At 40.9% G+C, this 25,418-nt stretch overlaps 1 protein-coding gene across 1 annotated transcript in view; it reads left to right on the top strand.

The window, feature by feature from the left end:
- Positions 1-25,418, top strand: part of UNC5C (unc-5 netrin receptor C) — a 250,546-nt gene that overhangs the window by 142,471 nt on the left and 82,657 nt on the right. The window contains exon 2 of the mRNA XM_058023958.1: positions 18,107-18,328. Within this exon, the coding sequence (XP_057879941.1) occupies positions 18,107-18,328 (222 nt within the window). The remainder of the gene's footprint in view (positions 1-18,106; positions 18,329-25,418) is intronic.

Consider the following 25,418-nt stretch of genomic DNA (forward strand, 5'->3'; position numbering starts at 1 on the left):
TTTATCTATTTATAACAACATAAGGAGATTCCTGACCAGTCATGTTTGCTTTACTTGAAAAAAAAGAGTGGGAGGGATGTGGATTTAAAAAAAAAAAAAAAGAAAGAAAGAAAAAAAGAGGGCCTAGAGGCAAGAAAGAAGATAAAAATGGGGGGAAAAAAGACATGACAGAAAACCTAAGAGAAGGGATGAAGAAAGAAATGAGAAGACTAAAGTGGAATTGAAATACATATGTCTTGTACTCGAGTCAGTCAGATAGCTTAGGTCTGTGTTTCTGTAGTGATGGTGTTTATGATTAGAACTCGACAGATTCAGCTGGGGCTGGATATCAGGTTCCTCACAAAGGCTGGGGATGATGGGGAGGGAGATTAGAGTACTGATTCATTGCTCCCTAGCTTTGAGCTGACTTGCTGAGGAGTGCTGAATAAATAAATATGATACGGCAGCACAAAACATGCCCAGCAAAGCCTCCAACTTAATTGCATTTCTGTTATTCCTCTCCAGTGCTTCTTTATGTTTTTGATTCATTCATTAACACTGCTGCTCTGTCTTTTTGAGTGCAGATCTGTATTTTAAAAATCAAAACCAAAGGAATCAATTTGCTTCTTGTTAGGGCCAAGGCTCTAGCACAGACAGCACAGTTACTTGTGCTGAGGGAGTTGAGCCCTCAGAGATTTACAGTCTTTGGACTAGACTGAGATACAGACAAATGCAATTCCTTGGAATAATCTGCACCATTACTGAATGGTGCTGCTTTCGTTAGACACGAGGGAGACAACAACAGCTATAAATGCTGCTGTGTCCTGCTGCAGGCAATGCACATCTAAGGGCCAGTTTGACTAAATGCTCTTGTCTTGCATGCTGTGCAGTGCTGTCTCCTATGGCATCTGCAGGACAGAGGTGGATGTCTCTGTGTTTCTTATCCCTGCTGCTAGAGGCTGTTGAGCCAGAGGCACTCCAAGCTGCCCTTCCCTCTGTTTCTGCTGTGTCCTTTCAGCTGCTGAAACACAATACTGTTATTATCTGCCCTGCAGTGTGAGTTGCAGAGTGCTTCTTATTTCATCCAAACCAATTCACAGCACTGTTGAGAAATGCAGTGTAACTTGGTAGCAAGGCTTTTGTTTTGCAGGATCTGAAGCCCCACTTCTAGTGGCATTTTCTGTTGACATCATGTTATCAGAAGCTAGCAGTTCCTGTTGGAACTTTACATTACAAATGGCTGTAGCAGACAAGGACCTAAACAGATAAGGGGGGGATGCAAGTAAGTGTGTGGTCCAGAGATTCAGGGGTTAAACTTCAGCTGCTGGTCTCTGAACATTCACTCTGTCTTTCCACAGAACTTCAGTGCTGTATCTGTTCTCAGCATTTTCTGAGGATTTCTCTACTTTAGCTATCATTTTCAGTCATAACTTTGATTACTGAATATTTAGAGGACTTCCTTTTCTTTTTTTTTTTTCCCTCATTTTTCTTGTTTGTGTCCATGGAGTGAGCTTGAAAAGACTTGGAGGCAAAGGCTAGGGTGATGGCTGGGAAGGGTGACCAAGCACGTTGCAGGTCAACAACTTCTGTTTGAGCTGTCCTAGGTGCTCCTGATGTTGGAAAGGGTGATAGTTTTCAGACACGAGCTAAAGGTTGAGTTGGAGGCAAACCAAAGCCAGGAGACTGCAGTCTCAGGCTTCACTTTGAATGGTAAGATTTTTATTGCTTTTAATTGTTAGAGAGTTTGTGAAATCAGCAGGACTTAAGGGATGTGAATGAAATTAGTCATTGCGGGGAAGATTTCCTGTCTGTAACCAATTTCTGAAAGAACTGTGAGGATGCAGAGTGCTTCTTTAAGTCATATGAGAGGGACTGTAATGCAGTTTCCCTCTGTGGGCTTTGTCCATCACGGTTTCCAGCTTTAGGAAAGGATAAGGGTGGGTGTTAGTGCCTATCACCTTCCAGCATTCACCTCCCATCATCCTTCCTTTGCTGTGTCTGCTGAATATGTCCACCTGGAAATAAATATGTGTTCAGTGAGATACACTGTTCATGTGTTTCCTCTAATAAGCAGGCTCTGAATGAAGGTCGATAGCTGATTAAATCATCCTGTATGTTTCCAAAGCAAATAACCTTTTTTTGCTTTCATTTCCCTCAGAGGGAGGAATGCCTTTGATTATTTTGTGTTAAGATTTGGTTGAACAGCTCATTATTAGCTTTATTAGTATATATAGCACACACAATCTGTTGGTATTTTCATGATGGAAACTGTAATATTTAAGTGGAACAGAGTTTTTCATCTGCTTACAAAATCTCATCTACTTACCAAACCAATTGCTAGTAAAAATAAATAAATAAATGTCTGAGTCATATTTCTGATCCTAGGCAATAATCTGTGCTTTTCCATCTGGCTCTATAAATATCTAGGTGTTTAATTCAATAAGAAGATATTTATGTTTTCTATTCTCTTTCTACTTCTTTTAAGGATTTTTCCCTTTTTCCACATCTGGTGTTCAGATTCCCAAGTTCCCCCCTCCCTCCTTTCCCCTTCCCCCTAGAAGCTCCTGCTTAGAATTCAGTTAATGGATTCCTAATTCAATTTGAACTTCTGCTGGGATAAATCAGCCTCATACAAAATAATTTATGGTTCTTGAAAAATTTGCTGTAGATGAAATTAGGTAACCAGCACCAGGCAAATAATAATTTCATTAAGAACCATGAAAAGAAGTAGTGACTATGTAGATATTCATGAGGATTAATGTTTGTCTGGGGACAGCAGTATTACCCTAGCCCATGGAGAGAGCCCTTCAGAGCACCCAAGGCCAGGCTGCTAAACTGATGCAAAGGGAGACAGTGGCAAACTTCACATCAGCTCCAGCATAGACATATTTTGTTCCCTAGTCATCTTATAAACATACATTTGTTTGGGATCCTTTCTGTAACTGCTGGCTGTTTAGCAAATGATACTGGCATGCATTTGGGAGAAGTTTTGAAGGAAGCATCTGAGTACAGAGCTATTTGCTCAGTTTGAAGATAGTGAACAAAGAGTCCTATTGGGATCCTACATCCATTTTGCAGATGGGACCCTGAACCTGGCAGATGAGATTTCCCCAGGGTTACAGAAGAATATAAATCCCCTGGGTCTCACTTCAATGCCTTTACCAGGTGGCCATGCAACTGAGCTATTATTTTAGGTATATTTAAGTGTCCAGTGTTTTTCTGAGATGCAGTGACACTGATTTCTAGATTAACTATACACTTCAGATAGCTCATGAAATTAGGACCCATGACATCCCAGTCATGGATGATTGTCGGGAGTTTAGTTCAGGCATGGCTTAAAGAAAAAGGCCACGAAGCCATGCAATTGAGAGAAAAGTAAAAGGTAGTTGTGAAGCAGTTCCCAGCCTGACTTCTATAAACAATTAGACTCTTTCAGGCATCATTGTATAAACAATAAAGTTCTCAGGCAGTCTTCTCATAACAAGTGTAACACTCTCTCTGGGAAAAGATGGCACCCTGAGAACAGATGTGGAAGTTTTGGGAACCGTTCGCATCACAGTGAGAACACTGGTTTTGTTTTGTGTAAACAATCAATGGTGTAGTAAAACAAAAGGTGTGGTTAGAGTTTTCTCTGTTAGCCTATCATAAACCTGTATTTCAGAATATGCATGAAGTTCGTTAACACTATTATTTAAGCTGACTGATCGATCAATAAATCGAGTTCGATGCATCACAGGATGGTCGTTCTCCCCTCACTTCAACAAATGGTGACCACCCGGACGTGATAGCGGACACGACCATCGCGACCACCACGGGGATTGCGAACACCACGAGAAGTGAGGACTGGTTCGAGCTCCGAAGCAGCGGGAGCGGCAAATAAGCGCGAAACCAAAGCGGAGGAAAAAAGCCGCCGATACGCGCCGTGCCCTGGCGACCATATAGATGGGACCAGTCGATACGTGTGGCCGACGCCTTGGAAATCGCTGCTAGGTAAAAGTGCGCACTTAAAAGAGGTATGGAAAGGCAAGCCACATATGAACTTTTTATTATGTTTTTGCAAAAAAGGCAAATTAAGGGAATAGACTTACGGAAGGAATTGCAAGGTCTTTTGGCTTATGGTCTGGCATGGGGAGTCTTCGTGAATCCCCACACAGTTTACGAGTTAACGGAATTGCGTGAATTCGGTGATTTATTGTCAGAGGCTGCTTTAGAGAGTGGTAAAACTGCCAAGAAGCTAAGCAGGCCATGGCGAGTGATATATGGTGGACTGTTTTACTATCTCTCTGAGTGCAAGACAGCGGCCGCAGCCCGTGGAGCTTGCGAGTCTGTGCTACTCCGAACTCGGCACGGGCGCTCCGCCATGGCGAGCAGCCGCGGCGAGCGACGCGGGAGCGGAGGCAGCGGCGGGGAGAGCGGAGCCGCCGCCGCGGGAGCCGAGCCGCGCCGCCCCGGGAGAGAGCGAAGCCGCCGCGGGGGGAGCCGCCGTGGGTGCAGCGGTGCCTGCAGCGGAGTCAGCCTGCCGGCGAGTAAGCAAAGAGTCCAGCGCAGCGGGGGGGTTTCGCCCGCTCCGACACACGCGCCGCGGGACTGGAGCGCTTTTTGCAGCGGGAGCGTTTCTCCCTCCCCCCACAGCCGGCAGAAGCTTCAGTTTAAGACCTAACAGCCTAATGGATGTAACTTTTGTCAGCAAAAGGAAAAGATCCCTGTTGAAATTAAGAAACAAGTGATGGTAAACAAGGAAAGTTAAAGGCACTTTTGTTCTTCCTGGCAGAGACTATGAAACAGGAATCAGCGTACTGTATGCATGGGTCAAATTTCGGCCGATTTGGCTCGGCATTGGTTATGCTGTTTTGAAATCACCTGCATTAACGTAGACTTTAACATCAGAAGCCCGGATGGTTCAGTCAGTGGAACATCAGACTCTGAAATTATATTTTGAAAAGTTTAAAAATGTTAAGATGTGTTGGATTGATTGTATGAGTGAGATGTTGTGAGTGTGCTTTTTGGTATAGAAATGCTATAGCAAACACATGAAGAAAGTTATTTTAGCTTAATATTTTAGAATCAGGCCTGTAAGTAAGTTATAGTAAATGCTATATTTTATTTCTATAGTTTTATCCGTTGCTAAGTAGTTTAAGTTGAATTATCTATTAAGTGCCGTTAAATGTTAAATACTGTTAAGGTTTAGTTTTGTTAAGTTGATCTCCTGTTAAGTTTAAGTGTTATTAAGTTTAAATAAAGCTAGATTCTGTTTAAATTATATTAGGTTTAGGTTAAGTTAGATTCTGTTAAGTTTGATCTTACATTATTTACAAATAAGTCTGTTATTTAAAGTCAGTTAAGTTTTGTTATAGTTAAGTTTTATTAGAATTAAGAGATTTTACATGTAAGTTCTGTTGATTTAAAAATCTATTAAGTTTAAGTAAAGATAAGTTTAAGTAATGTTAAGATCTATTAAGTTTAAATATTTTAAGTTTAAGTATTTTAAGTATAAGTGCTATTAGGTTTAAGTGATGTTAGATAGATTTATGCTTTTACAATAGATGTTTATTTTATGGCTTGTGTGCAAAGTGTTGTTGTGAACTTCAGAGAAACCTTGCTAGCTGAAAATACTATTTAATTATTGGAATTGCCTGTTCTTGTGTTGCAGGGAGTGTAACGCAGCTAGCCCATAGAATTTTGAAGCCAGTTAAGTTCTGTTAATTTACAAATAAGTCTGCTAAGTTAAATATTTTAAGTGCTTTAAGTGTATACTATTTTCTCACCACTCCAAATCAACAAAGGATTGAGAATCGCCCAGCTGATGCCATTTCAGCCAAATGACTAAAGGATTACAGACTGTAAAACTGATTTTGAACTTTTCTGAGAGGCCCGGGGAAGGGGTGGATGTGAAAATCTCAAGGACAAAAAGGATTGTTTTCAGACTTGCCGTTCACCTCCTCTCCAGGTTCGCATGAATGAAAACAGCTAACAGCTTTCTTTTCTTAGTCCAATTACCACCTATCTTGCAATGCCTGATAAGGCAGGACATTGTGGCTCAGCTGAGGGTGCGTTTAACCCTTTGGGATAAAACGCCGTTGCCGGAGGACCAGAGAACTGATTGACATTATTGAATCATTATCATCTTTCCATATAAAAGGACCGGCAAAAGAGAACTGCCTTGAATGTCACAGCCCACATTGTGCTGCTTGGGTTGCACTGTGTTGTGGGGGTTGTGACAGGACTTTTTGGGTGGACCAGTGGTCACTTTTTCATTTATGGTGTAATACCTGTAATTATAGACATAACTGGGAACATAATTGGGAGTGGGCACTACGGAATGAAACAGGACTAAACACTGCCTCAGCTTTAGCTCTTTATGAGTCACATGAGCAGAAAATCTTAGCTTATTATCGGTGGGAGGTACAGTGTATTTTGAAAAGGGTTAAAGCTCAAAGTGCATCATATATTACCTCTGTAAGGTGTAAAAAACTGGTGCCTTTAACACAACATTCCGTTGTAGGGCCTATAAAAGAGATCCCAATCAGGCATTAGACAACTGCATTAGAAGGCTACAAAGGTGTGGTTTTCAGGTCTCGGGAACAGTAAGGTTAAAAACAGTTATAAGAAAAAGAAGGTCAAAGTAAAAACAGAAAAGTGAGGTTTACTTTTATTATATTACTTGGTGTAGTGGTAGCTGAAGAATTAAAAGTAACACATTTTAGTCAATCTAGAGATAATGTATGGACAACACTTGCTAGGCAGATTAATCAGACATCGCTTTGTCTCAGCATTGGAGGAGTTACTAACCCCTTTCGAACATGTTTGGTAGGACTTCCAGTATGGTCTCCTCAAGAATTCTGCAGTTTTATTAATAACCGTGCCTTATGTATGCGCAGTATGGTAAATATTAAATTGCCTAAAGGGTATACTGCCAGTCAGAGTGACGGCTACCGTCAATGCCTGTTAATTCAATCACTTAATACTCCTTTGCATTCTCCACCTGAGGAGTTAGTTCTTTTTGGAAGTGCAAATGCTAGCATGACCAGCACTTCCAATAGTGAGTAGTTCAGCTTTGATTATTCTAATCCTCAAAAGATGAATCAACATAAACAAACATGGGCTACTCTGGATTCAGCTCTAAAGCCAAACATAGTGTCTAAACAACTCTACAATCATTGTAAAGGCTCTAGCATCATAACACCTAAGAAATTACCTAGGGGTATATTTCTAATTTGCGGAGATAGAGCCTGGAATGGTATACCTGCCCAGCCTCAGGGTGGACCTTGTTATTTAGGCAAGTTATCTTTATTCCACCCTAATATATCTGTGCTAATGCAATTAAGCCATAAGATAAGCAGGCAAAAGCGTAGCTTACATAATTTAGACTGTAGTCAAATAGGAGATCCGTGGTTCTGGAGTAAATTTAAGCAAGTGATGGTTTCAGCTTTCCTACCATGGGGTGCTGCAAGCAAAGCATTGACTCTAGCAAAACAAATAAGGTGTTGGGCTAAAGGTGAACTGAATAAAACTTCACAGATATTAGATATGCTAACTTCAGATGTACAAAGTGTTAATCACGCTGTTCTACAAAATAGAGCTGCTATAGATTTCTTATTATTAGCACAAGGCCATGGGTGTGAAGAGTTTGAAGGAATGTGTTGCATGAACTTATCTGATCATTCTGTATCTATTCATGCTAAGTTAAAAGAGCTATGGCTAGGATTTAACAAACTTAAGGAAGAAGAAGGATTAGGTATTGATGAGTGGCTGAAAAGTTTCGGATTGGGACCCTGGCTAAGAAACCTTATAACATATGCTATAGGGGTATTAGGGGTACTCTTATTACTTTTACTTATATTACCTTGTTTCTGTAACTGTATCCAAAAGATGGTTAATAAGATGATAGAGAAAACCTAGCAAGCTAACCTCCTTTCTCAAAAAGAAAAAAGCGGGGGAAATGTCGGGAGTTTAGTTCAGGCATGGCTTAAAGAAAAAGGCCACGAAGCCATGCAATTGAGAGAAAAGTAAAAGGTAGTTGTGAAGCAGTTCCCAGCCTGACTTCTATAAACAATTAGACTCTTTCAGGCATCATTGTATAAACAATAAAGTTCTCAGGCAGTCTTCTCATAACAAGTGTAACACTCTCTCTGGGAAAAGATGGCACCCTGAGAACAGATGTGGAAGTTTTGGGAACCGTTCGCATCACAGTGAGAACACTGGTTTTGTTTTGTGTAAACAATCAATGGTGTAGTAAAACAAAAGGTGTGGTTAGAGTTTTCTCTGTTAGCCTATCATAAACCTGTATTTCAGAATATGCATGAAGTTCGTTAACACTATTATTTAAGCTGACTGATCGATCAATAAATCGAGTTCGATGCATCACAGGATGGTCGTTCTCCCCTCACTTCAACAGATGATGATCTCAGTTTTATTAATCAGGAGATGTTGGATCATCACTTTTTGATGAGACAAAAATGCTTTCATTGAAAGTGTTACCAAACAGGGAGCAAAGCTCTGCTGTAATTTTAATAATCGGAAAAGTAAGGGTAAAAATTATCATTCTTGCTAGAAAAAAAAGGTTGACATTTTAACCCCAACACACTGATGCAAGAAGCAAACTTAATTATTAATATGAAACAAAATAAAAAGCAGAGAAAGTATTTGTAAAGTGCCACATTCAGTTACAGATCCTCACTCAAGGTAGCAGTATGCTTTCCCCTATTAAACAAACTTATGCTGTGTAATGTGATTTACCACTGGCCTTAAAATCCATTTGTCTGCAGCTGATGACTCTGGCCTGAGCTCTGTCTTTGTTTCCACTACATGATAGAGCTTTAAGAGCATGAGAAAAGGTGGGATCAATTTTTCACTTGGGAAAATGAAAAATTTTTCATTTATCATGTTGGGGGCACCATGTTCAGACTGTTGATGTAGCAGTCAGATAAAGAACCTGAGCCCACACTTCCAATTCTAAAAATGTGTTCAGAGTTAATTATCCTTGGATTTTTCCTGAATTGTATGCTTTGGACTATACCCAGGAAACTTGTTTCCAGTATGTGTTGAGAATATATTTTATGTGCTGTAAAATGCATTCTACCATCTAACCACAAAGGTTGTCAGGTCTTGTAAAAGGAGATTTTTTTGTGTTATTGTGACAGGCACCTTCTTTCATGTTCATGTAAATATGGCAGGCTCTGTCCTGTGTGACAAAGAATGCCTGAAGGGGACTTGAGAATGAATAGGTTTAACAAAAAGTATTTTAGCCTAAGCCTTGTCCATCTTTAATTAGTTATCAGGGTTAAAGAAGGGGTCAAGAGCCTGGAGCTGCTTCAGGACTAATGTGTCAAAGGGAAGTGAAGCCTAACACTGAAGAGGAAATGATGCTCCTCAGAGGTTTCATAATTTTTGACCTTGTGTCAACCATTATGACCACTAATGGCAGCTAGGGCAGAAGTGTCTCAAATTAGACTTTGCTTTTCAGGTGGTTAGGAGGGGATCTCATGCCATCACACAGACCCATCACAATCTAGAATCCAAAATGAAAAATGCTTAAGAGGTAGGACACAAAACCTTATGGGCTGGCACTGAACTTTCTCTGCTGTTCGTATGCTGCATCTGTATCAAAGTCACAACTAGCACTAATAGGCTTGAACTCCAGCAGCACAACCATATCCAACAGGAGCTGTGTTAATTTTCCAATTAAATGCCTCTAGCTCACTGTTACAATATGATGTGAGTGTTTGGCAAAGTAACACTTGCATGCTTCTCTGTGAGTTTGTTACATGACAGAGCAAGGACATAAAGTTTTAGAGATAGTCTGTAACCCACTTTTTTTTCCACAAGCATGAATATTTTATTAGTTTTAAACAAATCAGACATTCATGGAATAGTTTAAGTCAGAAAGACTTCTAAGATCAGACAGTAACTATTAACCCAGCACTGCCAAATCCACCACTAGGCCGTGTCAATAGGTGCCACATCTATACATTTTTTAAATATCTCCAGGGATGGTGACTCAACCACTTCCCTGAGCAGCCTGTTCCAATGCTTGACAACTCTGGAAGTGGAAAGAGGGAAGAAACTTCCACAAGGTAATCACCTTGAAATGTCACTGATATAATCTGCTGTTTGTCAAGCATTTTATTTTTAAGTGCTGTACTGTTGGGAGTCATGGCACAGTAACTGAGCCAACCTTATCCAGTAGCTCTGTAAAAGCACAACAAGTTTCCATCAGAAGTAATTAATATTTTTCAAAGAGATATGTGACTGCCGGTACTCAGGGCAGGGCAGCAAAGAAACAGGGCCTTTGCCTCTTCACTTTACATTTCATGCTCTCAGTGATCATAAGCCAGCCTCAGCCCCTGATGATTTGCCTCCAGCCTTTTTCATCTATTTACATGGTTGGGCAGACTCATAGAAGGTAGAGCTTGCAGATTACTGCATTCAGTTTCCTACTGCATTAAGTTTCCTACACTGACAACAAGTCTCATAGACTTTGTTGCTCAAAGAACAGCTTGGTGCTCTTCATATGAGAACAGAAAGTATTTTCAATTGCCTTGCATGAAACCATACCATCTTTTGGCATTTTCCTAGGCTGAGTCCAATGCTAATGAGTACCTCCACCATCTCTTGCATGTTTAGGCAGCAGCTGGTAGTCTGACAGTTTGTCTCAGGGCAATGGTAATGTTCTGGATACGGAACTTTAAATGTCATGTCTACATATATACCTGCAGGTATTGTCTTGAATTAGCAGTGGGATGTATAAAAAAAATCTCTCTGTTACAGAGCACTGACAGTTCTGTTTTCAATGTTCTTCTCATCTGGTTGATGTTAAAGTTTCAAGAGAAGCAGAAACTCTAATCATAATTATGAATTAAACAAACTGGGGGAAGGTGCCTTTTTCCCCAATAGTAAGATGTAACTTGCAAAACTTTATAAAGGTGGTACAGTGTTTTCCTCATCTAGATGTGATTCTCCTTTTCCTTACTCTGATGCAAATCATATTTGACTCCTCTGGAATTAGCTGTTGATTAACAGCAGTGCAGTTTGCCAGGGTGAGCCAGGCTGGATGTACTCCAAGCTCTGGACTGAGAGAAGGAGAAGGCACTATCAGAGCAGGGGAGATGGAGAACATGCTGGTTGCTGTAGGCAACGTGGTTGCACAGTGTCCACATGGTCTGTGGCTGAGTGATAACCATTTATCCTTTCATCTTCCTCTGCCCTTGGCTCTATATTTGGACATGCAGCATTCACATAAAATAGGAGCACAGAGAGAAGTGCACAAGAGGAGAGGGCTCCACCCCACATAGGGCTGCCTGGTGGGAGCACCAGCAGCCACTCAGTTGGCTTCTTTCTTTGACTGTGAAACCTCCCTGCTCTTGAGCTGCAGCTCCCACCCTTCACAGCCCCCCAGTGTAATGGCAGACTGTGCAGTGCTGTTAAAGGGGAAAGCATAGTGTCTCCTTCTCCCCTTCAGCTCCTCACAGCTTCCTGAGAAAGGCTAGCCAGAGTATGGTGGCTTAACAAGCACAATTACTGTTCTAGGTATGGCTTCTTTATTTAGGATGGTCTATATAGTCAGACTGAGTCCAAATATCAGAAACCTCCTTCCTGTGCTCTTTAGTTGAGCCAATAATCCAGAATTTCCAGTGTCTGAGATGCCCATTGTCTGGGTTTTTTGAAGGGCTTCAGGTTGTGCCTTTGGCTCACCATGGATCAAGTATTGATTCCTGTGCTGCTGTGAAAGTTCTTTTTTTTTGCCTAGGAGTACAGACGGACAGGAAAGGATGTGTTTGGCTTTTCTTTGATGTTCCTGTGTTTGAGAGGGAGACTTTTGCCCGGCAACCTTCTGACGGATATGTAGCCGCTCAGTGCATATGTTCTTTGTTAAGTACAAGCAAAGCTTGAGTTTGATCTCCTGGGGATGTGTTGTTAAGCTGAGATGTGCTAGGAGAGTCTTCACTGAGCTGCTGCAGGTGCAGGGAAAGTTCATTCCTCTACGTGGTCTTTGTTTATTCTGTTTCTGGACTGAAGTCACCCCAAAAAGATGAATTGCATTGCATGCCCTATCGATTTCTCTGTCACTTTTCCCAGACTGTGCCTGCACTCTGCCTTCCCTGATGAAAAGAGCATTTAATTTTGTGGGTGGTCTGTAAATCTGAGTCAGAAATTCCCTTGACCTTTCTCCCAGGAGGGTCCAGCAAAGTTCAGCAAGGATCTGGTTTGTGGGCTGCCACAAAACCAAGCCTCATCTTCAGGCACATAAAGGCCTGCCAGTGAATTCAGCTACAATCAAGCAGATGCCAGCCTCCAAGGTTGGCCAAATATTTTGCTGTTGCAAAAATGCAGACTTTCTGGGCTTTTTGAGGATGCCTTCCCCTTCTGAGGTGCTGAAGAATAAGGAGTGATTGCTTTATTGCCTGCTCACCTTGCAATCAGCCAGAGGTAGGGCTGACAGAGGGTAAGTGCTGAGAAAGCCACTCTCCTTCTCCCCAGGTCAAGGCAGGAAAATGTGCTTTCTCTATCAAGGCACAGGCTGCACTTTGCTGTGCCCGTTCTCTGTCCCTGTGTGGTCTCCAAGGCTGAGGCAGGGTTGAGAGGGCCTTTTAAAATGGAAACTGTTCATTAGTGATTCTTAGAAATAAGTCCTGTTTCCTCCCAATTTTTATTCAGCTTGGACTAATGTTGGATTCATAGTTATGTGGTGTTATGGGCCTCTAAGGTGAAGACAGGCTCTATGGCATACAGTATTTTTTGCTTCCCATTTGGTGGCACTGCATGCCCTTCCTAGGAGGACAGAAAACCCTGCGACTACAGGACTTCCAGCCGAGCAATTTTCCTTTCCTGAAAGGGTGTGCACTGTAATCCAAACCCTTGCCTCCATCCTGATAAGCTGTCTGGCTGAGCTAGCACCTGCTGTTAATTTCACAGTAAACAGTACTTGTTGCTCTAGAAAGCTTTTTAATCATAACATTAAAACCTGAACAGAAATCCCATCCATACAGTAAACTCCAGCTGCCTTTATTGCAATGCTCAGGGAATGGTCTTGCCGAGTGATGGGCATCCACATGCAAATAGAATTAACTTTGCAGCCATTCATTTTAAATTGCTCTTGAATCATTCTGAAGTAAATTCCATTTGAGAAGAATTTGCTTCAGGTCTCGCATGAAGAGATAATGGTCCAATATATTATCATCTAAGCAATAATAGTTAAAGTCTCGCAGTTCAGATATATACTGAGTTATATGCTGGGCTGATGAGAATTAAAGCTTGGTATATAGCAATAAAACTAGTGATCTAGAGATGAATAGATTGGTGTATGGAGCACAATATTTTCCTGCCACAGATTAGAGCAGGGATACTAATCCATAAAAGGCGAAATATGCCATTAAATCTCTCTTTTCACATGTTATGCATGAAGAGCTATAATATGTACAGTTTTGCAGGCAGATGCATGAAAAGAGTGAAGACCTTTCCAAACATCAAAAGGTTCCTAACTTAGGCAAAGATTTGTTTTACCTTAAAAGAAAGCTGAACTAAAATCAAGCTAAAATTTCTACATGTGACAGCCCATGCCAGATTGCATCAATGCTGATTTCAGTGGCATTTCCTCTTTTCCTATAGATTTGCCTTTGACTTTGCTTTTAAAAAAGATAGTTGCCAGATACTACAGAAGGCAAATAAAAGTGTATGCAAATTTGGGCCAGCAACTAAAATAAAAATTCCAAGTTAAGTTTATAGATTAAGGTGGCTTTTAAAAATTTATTTTCTTAATATGAATGAATTGCATGACTGGAACCAGTTTAGCAGTACCATTAATCAGGTCTTTTGTCTTGCTAATATAAATCAGTCAATAACAACAGATGGGCTGTACACTTTATTATGTGAAAATAAAGATGAATGTGACATACTGCAGAAGTAAACTTGCAGCTCAAAGTTACTGAGCACAGAAGGGGATTTGTTACAACAGGGGAGAACAATGTGTGTCTTGTGTTTGTGTTTGATCAAAGTCGTGAGGGGAACTTGCTGCACATGACATTGGCATAATGATTGGAAATCAAGTATGTGAATTTTTAGTGTTTGTTTGTATCTGCACTTCCAGATCACTCCCAAATGGTTTAATTAGCTTTTTTCCTCCAGACAAAAGAAAAAAAATGTCAAGCTACTTAGGAGAGTTTAATAAGAGAGTTACAAAGTTTGCTGCTTTGCTGCACCACTGGGAGATGAGCATTTTAAATAACCGGCGATAACCATCAGGAAGATGTAGATCAAAGTCTCAGGCAAGATTTATCCCCTCATGCAGCAATGGAGCACACCATGAGAGACAATCCCTATCCAAATTATAGACATTGGCTCAACAGGCCACATGGTGATAACAAAATCATCCCCGAAAAATCTAAGTCAGTTTGACTGTCAGGAATGACCTGTGTTTAAGTAGAGCTGGTCAGGAGAAACTGATGGAAGTGTTTATTTGGTTGTTAGAAGCTGTGTCCTCATGAAAACACAGATTCATTAGATTGCTCTGGTGCTACCAGGTATTGTTCTCTAGAGAACTGCAAAAAATCCCAACACAGTCAAATCTCCTATATTGGCATTTTCTGTTGGATTTTAAGGAATATTTTGCTATATAATTACACTAACATTAAAATTATGCTTGCATGTTGCTGCAAGCATTACAGTGAAAGCACAACAGCATATGGCTGTAATTCAAAAAATGGAATGCATGACTTGGCTCCAAGGTGTGTGTTAAGATGCATGGTTCAAAACCCTGTCCCAGATCAGCAGCTCGATTGACTGACTGTCCTAAGCTCTGACACAGCTGCGCCTGGTGTGATGTGCAAGCCATTGTGAGGGGATTTAAGGTTCTTCTTCCTCAAAAGATTCTCATCCTGAGAAGCAAATGTCACTGCCTGGCACAGGGGAACTGGGGCTGCACACCCTCTCTACCTATAAAGCACCATCCTGCCACTTCAGCTGGGTGAGAGGGGAGGGGTGCTTTGCCTGCCTGCAGCACCCAACCCCATCTCTTTGGGGGATGCAGGAAACACCAAGGGACTTCCCACAGTGGTTCACACAGGTGGATTGGGCCACCTGTTGCCTTTCAGCAGTGAAAAGTAGGACCAAGGGTCCTTCAGTGCTAATGGAGGTGGACTAGCTTTCTGTGGGATTGCTGCTTTTTCTGCCAAAGGCAGTCATGGTGATATTCTGTATGTTCCTCTTGAGAAACTGCTCTATAAAAAAAACACCATTGTTTCTATTAACAGCAGCAGTATGAGGGCAGGGATTGAATGAGCATTCTCAAGTTTAAAAAGAAAAAAATCTTTCTTAGCTACTATCTTAAATTCTTTCTGAAAGTGATGGTTTTAAATGCCAGTTTCCAGGGACAAGGCAGCCCTTGAGCACTATTTGTGTGACAGTTTGTGAATGGTTTCCATCTATATCCCTAACATTTAAGAGTGGTTCAGATGCCTCTTGATAGAAATGTGAGAGTGTGAAAAAATAAAGCTGAGCTTTATTGTTGTTCAAGAGGAGTAAGGAGGAATCACAGCAAGAAGGCAGTAAGAAAACAGGCTTGTTGTATCTGACTCTGGGATGCCAGGTTGGTGGAGACAAGCAGCTATCACCACAATCAAAATATGGGACTAGATCATAATGTACTGGACAGTACTTTGAATACATACAAATAATACCTAAACTTTATAAGCAGTTACCTTCAGGAGGAAAAGCCAAAACCCAACACATTTTCCAGGCTGATCAAAAAATGATTTTGAAAAAATCCTTTTGTTTTTTCTTTTTTGCAGCTTGCTGATCCCTCCTTTTAGACTTTCTAGTTATCTTTGATAAGGTGCAGTTAATTGGTCAGGCATTGTAATTATTGCCTTTGATAACGCACAGAAATTTAGTGGTGAAAATAAATACATTTGTTCTTCCAGTCACCAGAAATTAGTGAAGCAATACTTGTTTAATTATAAAACATATGTGTGCTTTGTTAGTTTCCATCTGTCTGCTTGCTGATTTGCAATTAAATGACCAGAAGAAAAAGATACGTCCTGTGGCAATTCAGGGGAAATGATTCATCTCTAATGTTTCTGTGTCATGGATGTCTATGGAGCAGCATGTGGGAGAGGGGAACAGGGGAGATGTGCATGGAAGGGGATGAGAAATGCCAAAAAGCCTCTTGATTCAGTTCAGACATGTTTCGTTGTCATGAAACCAAATGAGGACTCCCATTAGCTTACTGTAACTCGTCTTTCTTTTTGGAAAAAAACAGGGAGTAAAATGGAGCAAGGAAGAAATCCCTAATGAGGAGAGGAAATAGGATTGCAGAGGAAGGAGGCTGGTGTGGTCAGAGAGAAAAGGAAACTGCAGAAATAAAGGAAGCATGGGAAAGTGATAAAAAATTAAATTTAATTTGAGTATCTGGAAATGATTAATTGGAGATGGAAATGGAAGTGTTATAGTGTGTCACAGATTTTCCCTGTGCTAGAAGAATGTCAGGCCTTATTTATTGGCCCTTTTTTCTATCTTTGAACCAGTTCACTTCTATTAACTCAGGGAGTGATGCAGTAGTGAGTCAGGCCTAATATTCCTTATAAAATGAGACACCAAGAAGAACAGGAGTATTTTTAAATTAATATGAAGGGCAGCGGGAAATAAAAAAAAAGAAAAAATGGTGTACATATGTTATCTTCATAAACAGTGTAGGAGGTTCACAAAGTCGTTTGCTCTGTAAGGTATTCCCATAATTGATAAAGGCATGCAGTTTACCTTCATACAGCTGCATGGGATGGGTACCATGTTACCTTCTTTCCCTCTGTCCTTATATGTCCCTGTTCCTTCTTGTCTTTCTGAAAAGCAGTACCTGGAAGGAGAGTCATGCCCCTTGTAATTCTGGGCAGGGCCTGCACAGGGAGGTCTCAGGTTTGGGGAGGGAGCCATCTGACATTTCATCTTCATGAAGAGTGGCAGGGAGGAGACAGCCAGCCAGGATTTTCAGCTGGGTGTTCCGTGGAGTTTTATTGATCAGCATCAGCATCTGTCAGGAGGTGTAATGAAACCTGTGCCAGAGGCAGAAAGGAGAGATTGAGTGAGGCCTTCAGAGCTGCCAGCTCACCACTGCTGGTGGGTCTGTCAGGAGTTGGTGCCCCCACCACTTTGCTGCTCAGAGCCTCTTGGATGTTCCTGTGCTCTGATGGCAGGTGGGGAGGAAGATGGGGAGAGGATCATTCTCTGCTGAATTTGGTGCCTTCTGATGTGGAAGACTTCCTCTGCACAAAGGGGCAGAGGGGTTGTAAAAGGGGATTTGTGAAGAGGGAGGGAGAAAGGGAAGTATGCACGTTTGGTGTTTTCAGTCTTGCCTCCATGCAATGGATTCTTTTCCTACTTCTCCAGACTACTTTAATTGATTTAATTCTTTACTAGCATCACCAGAGAGGTGCTGAGGTTCCTTATGTCAATAACATGTGTCCATGTTTGCCCAAAATGTCACCATTTCACAGGTTCCCTGTCCCATGCCCCAGCTCCCACGTCCTCTCCATAGCAAGGACTGCACAGAGCAAGGTTCTACTGACAGAGTAAATAAAGCACAGCTTGGCACCTTCATTAGTAGTCTTAGCAGGAGAGTCAGAGTATGAACAAAGAGGTGCAGACTGGACTTGCATTTAGACTTTTGCCCTCAGCAGATTTCAAATTGCTCACCTGAAACAAAAGATGCTGTTTCCTATTTAGACCAGCCTCAGCTGGCGGTAGCTATTGCATGCACCTGATTATGCAGTGTGATAAGTCACTATTGTAAATGTGGCCTTGAAGCTTCTGAAAGTTTCTATTATTTCTCTTTATGGTTTTGCAGGCAACTCTACCAAGCCCTAACACAAAGCTTTATTGCTGGTATTGCCAATGATGGTAACAAAGGACTGATCCCAGACTGTGAATGTGTACAACCCTGTCACATCTTAGAGAGGAAAGAATGCTCAGGATGTAAAGAACAGTTTCTTACAGTCTGAAAACAGCAATGCATCTAAGCCTCAGTTTAGGAATGCTCCTAAGATAACATTTTATTCAAAAATTATGCACTTTTATAATTTTCATGAAGTTTTTGCAAATATCTGCCAGCTGAATTTTGATTCTTTCCTTTTTTTCTTTACAGATGATGACTTTTTTCATGAGCTTCCAGAAACTTTTCCATCTGATCCTCCAGAGCCATTGCCTCACTTCCTCATTGAACCTGAAGAGGCTTACATTGTGAAGAACAAGCCTGTGAATCTGTACTGCAAAGCAAGCCCAGCCACACAAATCTATTTTAAGTGCAACAGCGAGTGGGTTCATCAGAAGGACCATGTGGTGGACGAGAGAGTAGATGAAACCTCTGGTGAGTTTGTGTTATGTTGTGGAGGGATGAGAATGAACACCATTAATATCAAGCCCACTGTTGTAATCTAGCAGCTGTTTCATGTGGCAGCTGCTTTTCTTTACTCCTGTTACAGCTGGCAATTCCATATCTGGCATTACAAAACGTTCCTGTCATAGCACAGGGGTGGTGCCTGCATCCAAGTCAGCTACTGAAACAGGCGTGTAGAGCACCCTGACCAAAACTGAAACTGGAAAACCAGGAGAACCATGCACAAACAAAATGGAATTCCTTTCTTCAGACAGGTCTACTCCCAGTTCGCTTCCCTGGTGTCACAAATTCACAGTGGTTGCCCTGTGAGGTTGTCACAGACTGAGAACCACATTCTCCCCAAAGTGTCAAGGAGCAATTGGGTTGTTACTAGAATGATGTTTTCTTGGGGAGATATGAGAAAAAAAAGGAGAAATTTAATCAGTTTTCAGCAAGAAAGAAGGAGAAAGCACACCTGGGCACACTTTAGAGCACTATTGATCCAGAGCAAGCACCTTGCTGTTATTCATTGCACTGCTCTGCCTGCTCTGTAGAGCCTGTAAGAAGGAGAACTACAGTATCTTAGCATCCTTCCTCAGTCAATACCAGAAATCCCACTGACATTCATGGAAGTAGAACAGGATCCTCATAGCACAAAAAAAAAAAAAAAAAAAAAAAAGGTTGGGGGGAAGGGTTAAAAACTTGAGTAATAAAGCAATGTTTGGGAAGACTGGTAATCAATAGAGTCTGAGACACAGGCAAGGAGAGAAGCAGGACTTACTGCTGTTTTGATGGCCCTGAGAAATAACCGGATACCAAGCGAGAAGGTACTTTCCATTTGGGAATTGCACCACCACTTGGTGTAATTACTTAGAAAAATAACTCCACCAGATGTCTTGGAAGTCTCTTGTGAACCAGGTTTTATTTGTTTCAGCTCATTTATTTGCACAGAGATCAAAAGCATAAGCTTTTCTTGGTACTCTCACTTGAAAAAGGGAATGTTGGTGTAGGAAGAAAGGCTGTAAAAAAAAAAGTCTGTATTAGACTTGAGGCCTGTGTATTCATTTGTAAAAATTGGCTTTTCCACAAGTTGACTGCAGGAGAAACACATTAAAAAAAAAGAAATCATGTTGCTTAATACATCTTCAGCGTGGTTTTTTTTTTTATTCCATGGGAGCCCAAGGGACTGAAGATGGGCAAACAGAAGGACAGCTATGACTCTGTTAATTTTTTAAGTTTTCATGAACATCACCATTTAGAAACATGAATGTTTTTCACTACAGGTGAAATATTCATTCTTTTTTTCTCAAAAATCCCATTGTGGGAAAACTTGGCAGTGCTATAAAGGAAATTGAATTCTACAAGTGTAAAAGGCAAATCTTTAAAAGAGAAGCATCAAAATATTTCAGAGGACAAATATTTTGCATGATAAACAACAGCAATTATATGCAAATGACAGCCATTATCAACTAAAGATTAATATAATCTACTGGAGTTCAGTGGGGAGAAGAGGGTGTCAGAAGCTGTGCACGTCAGATTATTAGCACAAGAGCCACAAACTTAGTCACACTAACAGCTTTTTAAAATGAAACTGTCATCAAAATCCAAATTAGTCAGTCAGCCTGGTTGTTGTCAGAATATTGGTTAATGCATGTCACAGCTGCAGTGTTTGTGCACCTTCCTGTAGGCAGATTTGGAATCTAGGGCTTGTAGTACATAAGTGGTATAGAAATGGGTAAAGAATTTAACTCAGGTTGTGGTAAAATAGTATTTTCTTTAAAGCAATGGAAGCAATGTTCACTGCAGATTAAGCTGCAGAAAAAAATTGCAGGAGACGGTGAGGATTCATTCTTGCACTCGAAGAAGGAGATATCAGCTTGGCAGCTTGCACCAGTCAGGCTGGCAAAGCCCTTGGACTCTATCACTTTTGAGACTATTTTGGTTTCTTTTGCTGTTTTTGACTATCTAGTGCAGTTGTAACCTAGGGCACAGAAGTAACGACTGAGCTGCCCAGAGGGTGATGTAAGGATCCCTCTAGGTCCAAACCTGGATGCTGCTGATGCTGCCTCCTGACTTGTGGTTAGAGAGGCAGCAGAAATTGTCCACAAACCAGATTAGGTCTAGACTTCCCATGGGTGACCTGGGGCTCTAAAGCATCTCACTTACACAGTGTTTCTGCAGGGTCAGTCATGTAATCGCAGCAACTGAAAACTGTGGGCTTCCTTCTTTCCTGGTATTTTACTCCTCCTAAGGAAGAAGATATTCTCCCACTGGGTTTGAACCAGGCTTTCAATTCTTTAGGCAGACAAGCAAAGCAAAGAAAAATAAGGCAAACAGACAATAAAATATGAGAGGAAAAGAGTAAAGGTCACTTGTGCTTTCTTTTCTAAAGGATGAGTAATCAGGAAGAAAGTGAACTAAAATGCAGGTGTGATGCTAGCAGTACATCACCTTGGGATTGTAAATGATGCATGAAAGAGAGAAAAAGGTTTTGATTTGCAAAAGATTATGTGTTCATGGACTTTGAACCTGTGCCCAGGAATGAAATCTATGTAGAGATGATTAACTCTTGTTATAAGGCAAATTTGTTTGTGTCATTGAGAAGACCAGAGAAAACAGCACAGCAGTAGCAATGGCACACGAGATGGAATTAGAGTGTAGCCAAGCTCTCCTTGAAGAGACCTGCTAGATAGAAATGTTATATGTATTAATTTTTAAGAGAGGAAAATTATTAATCATATTTTTTTTTTCTGTATTTATTTTTCTTTGTGAAGGAGAGAAGGTACAAAATGAGAGTAATAGTTATACATACTTTGCACTGTGGGGTTTTTTAAACAGTGGGTAAAGCATTGCTGCAAAGAACATGCTTGGGAACTCTGTGGGAGTTGTTCCTTCTGGTTGGACAGGGTGAGAACCATAATAGTGGCAGGGTGTTCTAGTACCACTTTATTTAATTAAATTAGCCTGAAGAGAGAGCCTTGCAAAATATTTTATACTGATTGAGTCTGAGAAACCCGAGGCTTTACACAGAAGATCATTATATTCTGTTTTTAAATCCTCAGAATCACTGGAATTTTTCTTCTTTATGGAAAAAGCTGAGCATTTTCATAAAGAAGTCAAATGGGTGCTCTGGAAGTGTCTAGTGTACATCTTTGGCTCTTTCATTTCCTATGTATATGAAATACAGGGCAGGGCATTGTCTTTTTTACGCCTTTATGTTTCTGGAATATTTGCCCATTAATGCAGAAAAGAAAAAAGAACACTGGTTTTAAAAAACTGAGATGAGAGTTCTTTTGAGGGAACACATTTGATTTTATGGCTGACTGTCATAAAAGATAACAGCAACAAAAATAAAAGGAGCCCTGTAGAACTGATGCCTTTGGGGGCAAGAAAATTCCATTGTTACAGGGCAGGAAGTTCAATAGCATCAATAATTGTTAGAGCAGTTTGTGCACATTTTACAAATTACTGTACCTCTGAAAATGACTCTGGAAAATATTTTTTTGCTATGAGGATGGAAAAACACTGAATCAGGTTGTTCAGAGAGGTGATGGATGCCTCTTCCCCAGAAACATTCATGGCTGGGCTGGATGGGGCTCTGAGCAACCTGATTTAGTTGAAGGTGTCCCTGCTCATTGTAGGGCAATTGAGTAAATGACCTAAATGCTCCCTTCGAACCCACACTATTCTGTGATGCTGTGATTTTTATTTTGCATGTGTGCTTTTATAGAGAAATATTTTCCAAGACACACAGACCAGTTCTGCAGTGGTGAGAGAATTGTGAACATATAGAAAATCAGTATCTTGCACCTCTTTCATTTGTCCAGAGGGATAAAATGCTGCTATATCAAACCTCACATCCCAGTGATGCACAAGAGAAAAGCAGAAAAAAATCTGGGGCTTTTATTTGTCTTTCCAGTTTGGATATGCATTGGAACATTTTCTCTGTGACTATTAAGGTGAAATGGTCTATAAACCCTCTCTTGCCCTCTGCAATGCCAGGGACATGTTCTTCTCTCTCCTTCAAGCAAGGAGAAAACATTTGTGATGCTTTAAGTGCTAATTAAATAGACATATTGGGCAATTCACCCAGCATTATTGTTTGCCTACACTGTCTGTCTTCTTTTCCTGGGATGCAGAGGGAGAGGAGGTCTTGGGGACTTTGCTGATGACCCCCTCCTTTTGTCTAATTAAGAGAGTTTATCAAACTGCACTTGGAGTGGACAAGTATGCACTTCTTTTCAGAGAGAAAGCTGACTTCTTTTTTTTCAGTTTCTTTACATAGCCACCACTGAAATTCCAATGCTTACCTCCCACCATTACCTTTCCCAATTAGTAAAGTATTTTTGGATGACATGCAGATCCAATGAAAGGAGACCAAGCTTTTGACATAGGGTCAGCATTGATCTGGCAAATAGGAGTTTGTTAACTTAAGCCATGGGTTTGGCAGCCTGTTGAGGAAGTAGATACCCAGCTAACCAAGCCTTTAATAGATCACCCTCTCAACAGAAAGATCAAGGATTGACATCTGCCCTTTTGCCTTTAAAACAGCTCTTACAAGATCCTGCAGCCAAGAGAGCAGTGGGGAAGCCTTCACAGTCACTGTGCTCTTTTGGCACCATGTAAAGAGGCAGAAAAATCACTTCCAGCACAAAATGCTCTGTTGCTTCATCTTCCTCTCTGTGTGTACATCTCACGAAAGTCATTTATTTTGGTGTTTGTCACACCACGTATTAGAAGGCTACATTGTGCTAATGGCAAAAGTCATTGTTTAGGCTGGGACTTCTGATTGTACAGCAAAGGTCATCATACAGCCTCTCATTTTGAGAAGTTGCATTCATTTATCTTAGTATTTTTTATAAAACAGAAAAGCCATTATTTCTTAGTGTTGCATGTATTTGAATAAAAGTGTTGAAGAACTTAATTTGGCAGCCCAAATACAAAATTCCAGTGCCCCCAATCCCCAGGTAAGCAGAGCTCAGGGAGAGGTGTAGAGGGATATTTTACTCATTTCTTTTACCTCTAGATCTTCCTTTCCTTACAGCTATTTTCTTTCTCTGCACATCTTTTTTGCTTAATCTCTTTTTGCATCTTGACATGCTGTAGCCTCCTAATTTTCTGTACTATTTCTGAAGAATCCGAAGGATAAGGAAAAAGCTATTTTTCTGAGCAAATGTGGCCAGTGTCCCTATTCACTTCACTAAATATATAGCAAGTGATGCTGAATGCTGCAGTTAGACTTAGCCTGCAATATTTTGATTCTCTGGGGTAGAATACCTTGGGGTTATGTTAGTAAGGGTAGGCACACATCATAAATAAGGATTGCTTTCATTCCACCATTGTCAGAAGTAATTTTATTTTCAGTTTGTCATTGTATCAAATCCATTACAGACATCAAGCATCCATATATGAAATAATTATTTCTCAACAACATATTGCAAATTTTTAGCTCTGCTCCTTCAATACTGTGTTCTAATCCAGTTCATTTCAAGGAAATTTTAAAATGTGTCAGAGAATCTCTTCCCAAATACTCCTGTTAATAGTTTTGAGATGTGGGTTAGAGCTGATACTACAGTCTGTTTTCTTTCATAATTTGAAGTCTGTTCCCTCTCAGGAAAGTTGCTGCAAGTGAAACATGCTTATGTATGTATGGTCTGAAAGGCTGCAGGTGGTGCACAAAGAAGCACATAACTCAGTTTCTCCAAAGATCTGGAACTCTCTGGGGAAATGCAGGCTCTTTACTTCCATAAAACATATCAAGAAACCCATGGGGTGTTTTCCTACTTGAAATTTAAGTTGCAGATATTTTTTGCTGTCACTTGGGCCATCTTCTTTCTGCCTGTCACTCCCAGTGGCCTAACAGGCAGCTCTCCTGGGGTAGAGGAGCCCTGTGCCCATCAGTGCTGTAAGAGAAGCTCTCTCTTCTTAAAGGTTGCATCTTCAAAATCAGCTGCTGGGAACGTGTTTTCCTCTCCCCCACATCAAGGGAATACCCAACAACAAAGCTGCTGCAGACAGTGTTTTCAAGCAGACAAAGTTTGCACTTTTATCTTGAGCAATTAGTATATTTGGGTAGAAAAAAATAGCTATTTTGGAAGCTTCTGAAGAAACACACAGAGAGGCAGAGAGCCACCACTTTCTAGGATACACATTTAAAATTGCAGGGCTTTGTGTTGAACTGAGTGAAGAAATTGCTAAGGTTAGGACATACCTGAAGAAGGGAAATAAACTTTTGTAAACAGAATAAGACCACTGGACCAGATATTTGCTTCTGGCAGCAAATCTCATAGGCAATAACAAGATTCCCCCTAAGCCCAGGGAGATTATTTTTTTGTTTAGAGGCCTGCAAAGGACTTGAGGATTTTTGAGTTAAACTCAGCTAAGTATAGGATTCACTTACAGTATGTGCGTTAACATACCGATAATTTCTTATTTAATCAAACTTTTGTATGTGGGGGCTTTGTCCCTCTAAGCCTTTGTGGAAGGCTGCTCCAGCTCTTAGACCAAGACATCTTTTATTTGTGTTCACTGCCATTGGGACCTGCCTGTCCTTCTGCTACTGCTGTCCTTTGCAGCAGCTTTTTCCCTGTGGGGGTGTGTGCCCAGCCCCCTTTGCAGGCTGCAGCAGTGAACATCACAAACCCTCTGCCCTCCTGTTGCTGAGCTGACTGGGGCAGGTTCTCCCAGCCTTGCTCTGTCCTTTAGGGTACTCAGGCATGCTAACAGGGGCCCAGGGGGAGCTACTCCTCCTGCAAGTTAATCCTTCTCATGCTCCTCCTCTGAGTAATGATGTGCCCATGGGAAGGGTCATTTGCCCTTTCCAGATTTTCTGTATATTCACCATGTATCTGTGCAAATCACTCAGTGTCTCTGTGATTTACCTCTGCAAAGTGCTTTGGGACCAAAAGATAAAAGCTTTAGGATATTTATTTCTTATTGCAGCATTAACTTCCTATCTGCAGCTGTTGCCTAATTGTCCTGGAGGTTTCCTGTGGGCTTCTAGAAAAACAAATCTGAGACAGGAAATAAAGTTATTTAAAATAATTAGAAGAGGAATATGGATGTCTCTTGCATTCATTTG

Source organism: Melospiza georgiana, chromosome 5 (genome assembly GCF_028018845.1).
Source record: "Melospiza georgiana isolate bMelGeo1 chromosome 5, bMelGeo1.pri, whole genome shotgun sequence".
NCBI classification, from domain to species: domain Eukaryota; kingdom Metazoa; phylum Chordata; class Aves; order Passeriformes; family Passerellidae; genus Melospiza; species Melospiza georgiana.